At 36.5% G+C, this 9858-nt stretch overlaps 1 protein-coding gene and 1 non-coding gene across 2 annotated transcripts; one reads left to right on the top strand and one right to left on the bottom strand.

Annotated features, from left to right (window-relative positions):
- Positions 1–2722: 2722 nt before the first annotated feature.
- TRNAR-UCG lies at positions 2723–2796 on the top strand. The gene has a single exon. It is a non-coding gene; the product is annotated as a tRNA-Arg (tRNA).
- A 702-nt stretch (positions 2797–3498) lies between these two features.
- Positions 3499–7535, bottom strand: LOC115737562 (MAR-binding filament-like protein 1-1). The gene is made up of 4 exons (XM_030669739.2): positions 7146–7535; positions 5920–5963; positions 5698–5814; positions 3499–5454 (listed from the first exon to the last, which is right to left on the bottom strand). Exons 1-4 carry the CDS (start codon positions 7429–7431, stop codon positions 3745–3747), a joined length of 2157 nt encoding a protein of 718 aa, XP_030525599.1. The 5' UTR covers positions 7432–7535; the 3' UTR covers positions 3499–3744.
- Positions 7536–9858: the final 2323 nt, after the last annotated feature.

Below are 9858 nucleotides of genomic sequence, written 5' to 3' on the forward strand. Positions count from 1 at the left end.
AAATTTATCAATCCAGGCGCAACAAAAATCGGGCATTCACTTCACGTTCTTTACGAAATAACAAGGTATTCCCTGTTATGTATACTCATCGTATCAGATTTTCTTTTTCCCTTCTTAATTATAACAGCGATTGACATGAACAGAATTGTGTTTGCTTCCAAACTCAAGAGGAGGCTCGAACAGAGATCCCTCCAAGTGACTCTCGATCCTACTGTCAAAAAATTGGTCGGGGCTAAAATTGAAAACAAATGCAAAAGTTCGGAACAAAGCACAAAAGAAGTTTCAAAATTTTACAATTTAATTGAGGACAAAATAATGCAATCGACTTGTTTATCGTTAGAACTAATTTTGTGAAGTAATTGTTCTTGTGTTATTGCGGCTCGTGTAAGCAATTCCAATTGAGACCGCAATGGAAAAGTTGCATTGGTCAAAGGTGTTGGAGTACTCATTTGGGATTTAATGAGATCATTTAAAGAAATCAGAGTAGTATATTGTGCCGGAGAGGCCAACCGTGTGGCACACTGGGTTGTTAAAGCCCAACATGCCTGAAGTTTTAACCTTGTGATTGGCTCTCTAAACCTACTCAAACCTTACATGACATTATATGTTCGGAGGCGCATCTATCTTGTCATTCAGGTTATATTTGAATAAGGGTTCGCATGACAACGATTCTGATTTGAAGAAGTGATTTTGATTAGAATTGTTTTTCCCGATTTTGTTCACTGGATGAGTTTTAGATAATCAGAACGTGTTTGGTATCTGCACAAAATTTCTATTCCTGGAACAGAAACACGTTTGGTAACTACACAAAATTTGTGTTCCTAAAAATAATTTCTCTTCCCTATTTTTGCCATTTTAGTCAAATAATCACGAAGTTACTTTGTGAAATTTCATTATACATTTCAAATTAATTGAATATTAATTCATATTGATTCTCTTATTTAATATATTGCATATAATATTTTTTCGTGTTATTCCGTCTAATTATCATGTCATAATGAGTTATTTTAAGCTTAAAAAAATGATAGACCATGTTGGGTTAGTGTGTGATTTCGGATTAGCTCACACCCTTGTAGGTCTATACCAAATACCAATGAAGAAATATCAAATTCGATCTTAGTGTGACCGATGGCACATGTATGTGTACATGCAAATGGAGTCGTCATCGGTTTTTAAGGAATATAGATCGAGAACATTATCGAACGGTCAAAAGAAACCATTCAATTCTACACAACCAAAAAAATCTATGGTCCGAGGATTTGGTTATGTCGGCGTTTCCACCGACGCCCTTTCGACATCAAAGTTAAGTGTTTTCTAAATGTGTTCCATGCAAATTTTCAATCTATTCTTAAACCTATGATGTAAGCCAATACTAAGTGTTCATGCGGGTTGTTTTCGTCTTTTTCAAATTTTCTAAAACTAGATTAAGTTTAAAGTACTTAAACTTAGACAAATCACAACCGGTGAAATCAAGTGCGTAATCAATAAATCATAAAATCTCAATGAAGCCCTAAAGGCTTAGAGAAATGTGGTTCATGTTTAATTTCAAATGAGTTTATGATTTTCATAAAAAAGAACAAAATCTATGAAATACAGGGAATCTAGGCCCAAATTTTTAAAAAGGAGGTCAAACTAGCATAATCTAAGCTTCTTCTATTTTTTGGGATTTTTCTATAATTTTCTAATATTTTAAAGAAATTATTTCTTTATTATCTTATATATTTTTCTTTTGAAAACGAGACCTTGTTGTGTTTTAGGGCAAGTGAAAAGTGATGAAAGAACTCAAAAGAGAAAAGTGAAAAATGTAGGACTTCATTCTATTTTGTGATTTTAAAAAATGATTCTTTTTCCAAAATCGATTTTTTTAAATTTTTTTTGTTCCAAAACTGTTATCGGGAACATAAGCAGAACTATTTACGTTACCAAACATGACTTTCATCCTTTTTTTTTTTGCTCTAAGGAACAGAATTAGAGAACCAAAGTCATTGCCACGTAAGGCCTAAATGAAAGTTAGTCTTTTAAAAAAAAGAAGGGAAAATGACATAAATAATCCTTGAACTTTGACCCAATGTATAATATGGTCCTTGAACTTTCAATTTGTTTAATGTAGTCTTTGAACTTTAACCCAATGTGCAATTTGGTCCCTAAACTTTTGACTTGTTCAATGTAGTCAATGAATTTTTAGTAAATGTTCAATTTAGTCATTGAACTATATGAAAATATTCATTATTGTCATTGATCTTAAATTAATAGAAGGACTACATTGAATATTTTCGTATAGTTCATGGACTATAATGAATATGTAGCAAAAGTCTAAGGACCACATTAAACAAACTAAAAGTTCAAGGATCATATTGAACATTACGCTAAAGTTCGAGGATCATATTGAACAAATTTAAAGTTCAAACACTAGTTCAGGGACTATTTATGTCATTATCCCAAAAAAGAAAAAGGAAAAAGGTATTGGAGTCATTAGGACTAATCGGACTCTACTTGACAGTTGCAGAACCCGTCGTATGCACGTTTGTTCTATGGGCAATAATCGGACTAGAATTTGATCGATGAATGTTGCCTCATTCATCGAGAAAAAACAGGGGGTTCGTCGTTTTTCTAACCTTTTCCCTCCGTTAATTCAATAAAGAAACGGGGGAAATAAAATTTCACTCAATCAATTGCGCATTTATCGGTTATCTATTTTCGTGGGGTAACGTTGCGTAGCGAGGACCGCATAGCGCAGTGGATTAGCGCGTTTGACTTCGGATCAAAAGGTCGTGGGTTCGACTCCCACTGTGGTCGAGTTATTGTTTTTTACCCCTTGCACGAGCCTTTTCTTTTTTAGTCGGTTTACACGGCCTCGTAAAGAAGCCAGACAATTTCATATCACCACCAAAAGTATTTAAGAGGTAACACACTATAATTAATTATTTTTTATTTTTACATTTTTTTATGTCGGTCAATAAACTTAGATAAGGATGAGAAATGCGAAGCAATTTTCGCCTTTCAACTTTAAATTGGGAAACTATCAAAAGTGGTGGAACGTACTTAATCTTCACACTGTTTAGATTGCTGGCGGGAATACGTTTGGAACACAATATAGTTAATTATATTTTATTTTTAAATTTTTTTATGTTGGTCAATAAACTTAGATAAGGATGAGAAATGTGAAAATTGGCGCAACCATTTTTGCCTTTCAACTTTAAATTGGGAAACTGTAAAAAATGGAAGAACATACTCAATTGTCATATATTTAGATTGCTTGCAGGAATACGTTTAGAAAAAAGAAGAAGCCAGGACCAGGTTTTGGGTTAAATGTATCAGAGAAGGTAAGGTCTTCTTAATGAACACATCAACAGGCTCGTATTTCAAATCCTTCGTTATTAGAAATGACTCAAAACTCGTGCCGCATCGGTTTAAGCGGTTAATAAGACTTTCCGCAAGGCGTAATTTCACCCTCCGTTTGAGAAGAGCAAAAAAGGATGGAGAGAACGGCCAGGCTTTGGTAGAATTCTGAGCACAAAAAAAAAAAAAAAAAAAAAAGAACAGAGAAATGAGCGTCCAGTGACAATTTACATATTTATGAACTTGAGATACAGTGACATTCACAACATGTATAGTGGAATAGGGTAAAATTCCCACCCACAGAAGGAAGGTGCACATGGAACTCCATTGCCGCAAAAATATTAGCAAACCCAGCGGAAAGGATCTTTAGCAACATTAGTCTCATCTGCAGTCAGTCCCATGATCTCATTGAGAAGCACCTCTTCTTCTCCTGACAGTTCTCTTCGCATTAACAGTGACTTTGCCCTCGGCTTCATCGTTCTTGGGTTGCTGATCGTTCACAATGACTTTCGTCGAATTCATTTCATTCCTCAACCGCAGTATCTCACCCTTGGCCAATGCCAAATCTTCCTCAAGCTTCTTCGATCTCTTGTCCAAGCTCTCTCTCTCCTTTCCGAGCCTTATTACGAGGTTATGAGCATCTTCCAGGTTTTCCTGGGCCTCCTTGGATGCTTTCTTTTGTTCAGTTAGTGATCTGTAGAGCACCTCTCTCTCATTCTCAAGTGTAGAAATCTGAGAATTAGCTGCATCTAGATCCTTCGAGAGGGTTAATGCGTTTCGGTTCAGTTCATCAAGTGATTTTATGGCTTCCTCCAATTCAGTCTTGAGTGACTCTTGTGCTTCCTTGTCCTGCAGAAGTTGCTTCTCCAAAACTTGCACTTCTTTCTTCAAGGATGTGACCGCCTTTTTTTCCTCTTTTAAATCATTTGATGAAGATTCCGCCATTTTATAGGCATCAACCAATTCTTTCTTGAGTCCATTGTGATTTTCAACCAAAGCCCCCATTTCCTCAGACACTGTTTGAAGCTCTGCCATTGTTTCGCTCAAACTTTCCTTTGCAGAAGCAAGTTCAATCAAGACCGCTTCTTTCTTCTGTTTGGCCTCATTGAGGCTCCTCTGCAGTGAATTGTTTTCCTCGGCATACTCAGCTTTAGTCCGAGATATTTCAGCCCGAAGTTCTGAAGATAAATTCTTTGAAGACTGTAGTTCCTTCGACAAATTAGAAGCTTCTTTTCTTGACTTATCCAGCATATCCTGAACAGTACTGAGTTCATGTTGCAGATTCTCTACGGTGCTAACCTCTACATCCAGTTTTTTCTCCAGATCATTCCTTTCATTTGTCAAATTGGAAATCATCTTCTGTTTTTCAGTAACTTGACTGTGAGAAAGCTCAAGTTGTTCACTAAGCCGGTGAATTTCATTTTGTCTCTCTTTCAAAAGCTTCACATCCAAAGCTGACTTTTGTTCGGATGAAGACTTCAGATCATTGTATTCCTCTTGTATCAAATCCAGCTTTCTCCCAAGATTGTCCTTCTCTGATGCTATAGAATTTATTCTTGCATTCAGTTCGCCGATTACAGAGTTCTTCGAATCTAGTTCTTTCTGATTCTCCAGAAGAGTAGCTTTCAATGCCTTGATCTCCAACTGTGCTTTGGCTAAATCAACCTTGGTTTTACTGGAAATAGAAGTAACATCTTCCAACTCTGATTCCTTCGCAGCAAGAGAGGACCTGAGAACTTGAAGGTGGTCTTCCTTTTCCTTCAGCTCTAAGCTCAGCGAGTTTATTCTTTCTTCTAAAAGTTTAATTGAGTCAAGCATCTCTTTTAAACTTTCTTCAAGTGATCTCTTATCCTCCTCACTCTTTGAAAGCCTTGTCTGAAGATTATCTTTTTGAATGTTCAGCTCCTCAATCAATCTTTTCTCACTCTTCAGCTCCTTTCCTAACCCTGCAATTGTTGAGTTCGCAGAGTTTAGCTGATTCATCAGAGACTGCTGTTCTTCCTTGACCTTTTTCATGGTGTTGGTCCGTTCTTCTCGTTCATTCATTAGCGTCGCTTCAAAGTTTTTCTCCAAGGAAACAATTGAAGCTTCTTTATCTTTCAACATGGTCCTCATCTGCAGTTGAATACCCAGCCCATGTATTTATTACAACGGATTCCGATGGCTAAGCAAAAGATCAAAATGGCAATAATTAAAGAACAAAGACGAACAGGCCAATATTTTGATTCTTCTGTTTACAGGGACAATGTTTCTACAGGGTCGATCAAGCAACTTTATGATTTCTCATCGACGGGTTACATTTCCCACTTGCATAAGCTTGTAAGAGGAGCTTAACTTTGTAAAATGCTAGTGGCTTACCGATTCTATTGTGGCATCAGCAGCTGCCTTATCTTTCCGAGCCAGTGCATAGAGAGAACCAAGCACACCTGAACCAAATATTCCTAGTCCATTCAGAAGAGAGAAAGGATTTGTTTCCTGGCCATGAGAACTGAATTAGAGAAGCTCGTGCTTCGTAATATCAAACGGATAGTGCAACATTGACAAGGACAAAGGACATGCAAATCAGGCATAAAATCCAACCTCTGCTTTTTGATTATCTGCAGTAGTCCTTACCTCGATTTCATCTGAAACAAAAAGAATAGTTGACCACTTCAAAACAAGTAAAATTGATACAGAGATAAGCCATTTTTAAGCATACAGAGCAGTTGTCTTCAATATTCGAGGCTAAAGTTTTGAAGCTAATTCAGAGATAGCCAAGCTCCACTGATGCAACAGCAAAAAAACTCTGTCCCACCTTGTTCGATATCAGTCACGAAAGAACAATTCTAATCAACAGAAGCGCAAATTTCTTGATTTCAAGGTTATGCGAGATATACAATGTCTGAGGGTTGCAATAGGCCTTCCCACTAAAAGTTCACACACTTAAACCAGCTTAAAGTCGAACAGCAGAGCATTGCCCCTAGGCTGACATGTGACAACGCAGCCAAGGAAGTGTTACTATTGACTCTGAAAGCCACCAAGCTTCACATCATATATTCAAATAAGAAAACGCATCAATGTCTAACCGTTGGCTAAGCTGCTCCACTACAGTGGCTTTTTTGAAGTACTTGTTCAATATTTTACGGAAGAATTCAGAAGACAGCACTAGGAAAGTATCAACATGGAAATCGAAAAAAATGTGGAGGAGCAACCTTGGGACAAAACATTAATAAACTAAGAAAAGGAATCTGCATTTAGAGATGTAAATACTCCCCAGTGCTAAATTGAGCTTAGACATCAGATCACATAACACCAAGAGAAAGGAAGAATCTTAGGATTACTTGTTCCCCTAGTCAAGTGAAGAATGTAAAAAAGAAAAAGCAGTTATTCAACAGAACAGGTGACTGTGCCACCGGTGTCAAACACTCTAGGAAAAAATCGAAAATTTGAACCAGACTGCAATTACCAGAAAACTGTCCTAGAAAATCCAAAACATGAATATCCATCCCAGAAAAAGATGACAATTAGAATGCATTTTCACCTAATTCATCTTCAATGCCAAAAACTCTACTTCTGTATTTCCCATATATGAAGCGAGAACATCAATGGTGAAGCCTGTTTGGTCCAAACGGTGCAGTGAAAGCAAATACCGATCGGCCCAAACCGAATCTAGGACTGTGAAACTGATAGCATAGTAACTCATCCAAATTCATCCATTCACAAACTCGACACCACAAGCTCAACTATCTCGCCAATTCCTCAAACATTCACACACTATATCCCACGGCAACACGAAAACGGAAAGAATTACCAAATCGCCAACTCACTGGTTTCCTCGGCTCCCTCAAGTGCCTTGGCGCTCAGGCGTAGAAGCGGAAGCACCGAGACGCCGACGAAGAGGATCGCCCTCCTGCTGCGAGAAACGGCGTCCTCGCTCGAGCTCTCCTCGCGAGTCAAGGAGCAGCACGTCGCCGGGCTCCTCGTCCTCGTCCTCGTCCCGGGGTTCCTCGAGCACGAGGAGAGGGGTTGATGATACGACGGGGAAGGGACGAGGAACGGACGTTGACACGGAGAAGAATGCAGGGAGCATGAGCTTCCGATCACGAAGCCCATGCCTGAGCTTCGCCTTCTCCTTCTCTCTTCTTCGCTCGATTGAGTTGAGGATGAGATAGGACGGTGGAGAAGATAAAGCGCTTAAGCTAAGGTTCGCACAAAACGCTTGCTTGAGCTGCCTCACTGCACTTTTTCCCACTTGAGTTCGTTGAGGGTTGAGATAAGTTGAATTTACCAAAATATCCCAGCCAAACCGTATAAATAACGGAAAATTTAAATCTTTCCGTGCTAATACCGAGAAGTTAGGGACGCGCCAGAAAACATTTCTACTATATAAATCAACTTATGATCTGAAATTTACTTTGTATTGATGTTCCTTTGTCGGGCTTTTCTTGTAAGGACCCTTAATGTTCTGGTATTGTAATTGTTTCTTTTCTGACAAAAAAAAATCAGAAATTAAATTTTCTATTTTCTATTTTTTAGTAGAATTTGATTTTTTACTTTTGAAAAGCAGTATTTTTTTTTTTACTTTCTAAAATGTCTCCATAATTACTTTTGAAATAAAAAATACTTCATAAATAGAAAAATAAAATTACGTAACTAAATGAATTTCTGTTTTAGAAGTATTGTCATGGGTGCCCTAGATCACCGATGTTATGAAAAAATGTTTTACATGAGCAATCTTAGATACTCTTAATTAGAGAGGATTGTTAGTTACGATTTTTAAATTAATTGCTGACTTATTATTTTTAAAAATCCAATTCAACATTTAAAAATACACGTTGCCAAATAACTGAGGGGTGCGCATGGCAACACTTCCGTTTTTTGATATTTTTCATACCCTTCAAAGTATTATGCATGGTTTGTGAATATCATTTTTAGATGCATTCACTTGAAATTTCTCTTTAAGTTCTCAACAAGTACCAAACCAAATTATCGCAAACCATTGTTGCTTGTCATGAACCAATTCTTCCAATGGTATCATTTATTGAATGTGATGTGCTTCTGAACTAGAGACGATTTAGGCATGAATAAAGTCTATACACCATGCTTATTGTGACATAAACCATGCTAGAGGCATAGGCAAGGAAGCATTGAAACTACCTGTGCTTTTATTGTAGATACATCAACTCATCCATCATATTCATTAATAGAATTTTCCCCATAAAATTGTCCCCATTTGCATAAAATAATTAAATGACAAATTATACGTAAATTGTCAAGTATTTATATCTCACTTTTCTCAAATAACATGCATTTTAGGTTAAGATTAATAATTTTTCGTAGAAGATTTTGTATTGATAATATTCCAAAAGTATAAATTTTCAACTATTGCAAAAGCATAAATTTTGTCATGTTACCAAACACCTTTCTCTGATCAAAATTAACTTTCGGAGTAGAAGGAAAAAATCAGTTTTTGGCTAGAAATTGATTTCTGACGCAGAAGTGTTGTCATGTGCCACCTGAGTTGTCGTTTGACCAAACGGAAGGATCGCATTAAATATTTACCAATAGTTCAAGGACCATATCCAATAAATTAAAAGTTCACGAATCAAAATGCACATGAAGGAAAACTTTGGAAATCATTTGCATTATTTTCTCTTCTTAAAATCATGCTATAATTATGAACTTTTAGAAAGAGAATTCAAAGAGAAGGATCTATTTGTTGTATGTTTTGTTTTCAATTTGTAACTTGTGATCGTTTTTAATTTAAGGTACTTTTGACTCGAGAGTACCTTAAAAATGATCGAAAGTTAAAATTAGAAGAAGAGTCGGTATTCCAAATAAAAATCAAAAAGTTATCAAACAAGACAGTAATTTGGAGTTGATCAAATAAACGCTGTGGTGTGGCTCAAGTAAGCATTCGTAACCTAGCTACATTGGAGGAAAGTTGGTAACTTACTCTGGTCGAGATTGGTAATTTTGTGCTAAAGTTATTACCTACGACCATAGAAAGGTAATTTCTTAGTGTTACTGGTAATTTGTAAAAGATTTTATACATGTTTTGCCCAAATCTAACGCTAAAAGTTCCGCCTCATCCATACGTGTACATGCATATAGATAGAAACATAGACATCGAGGAAAGGAAGAAGGATCGTCGTGCTGCATGAGTAAGATTCCTATGGGTTGGCCACCAAGCTTAAATTAAGCTGCCTTCTTATATAAAGACAATTTTGAATTTCGGAAAAAAAATAAAAGGACCATACCGGTGATACTAATTTTATTTTTATTTTTATTTTACCATTGGTACTGCTGTACTGAACTTTTGCTATGTTCAATGTGGCTCAAAACTTTAATCCGATGTGCAATGTCTTCTCTTAACTTTTAATTTATTCAAATGGCTCCAAATTTTTAGTAAATATTTATTTAGTCTGTGAATTATTTGAAACTAGTTAATGTTGTCCTATTGATTTGACTTTAACGAGTTTGCTCCTCATTGAAGAATTGGACAAGTTACACTTTGCTATTCATTTCTCGCAGCTATTA

Source organism: Rhodamnia argentea, chromosome 2 (assembly GCF_020921035.1).
Source record: "Rhodamnia argentea isolate NSW1041297 chromosome 2, ASM2092103v1, whole genome shotgun sequence".
In the NCBI taxonomy this organism is placed as follows: domain Eukaryota; kingdom Viridiplantae; phylum Streptophyta; class Magnoliopsida; order Myrtales; family Myrtaceae; genus Rhodamnia; species Rhodamnia argentea.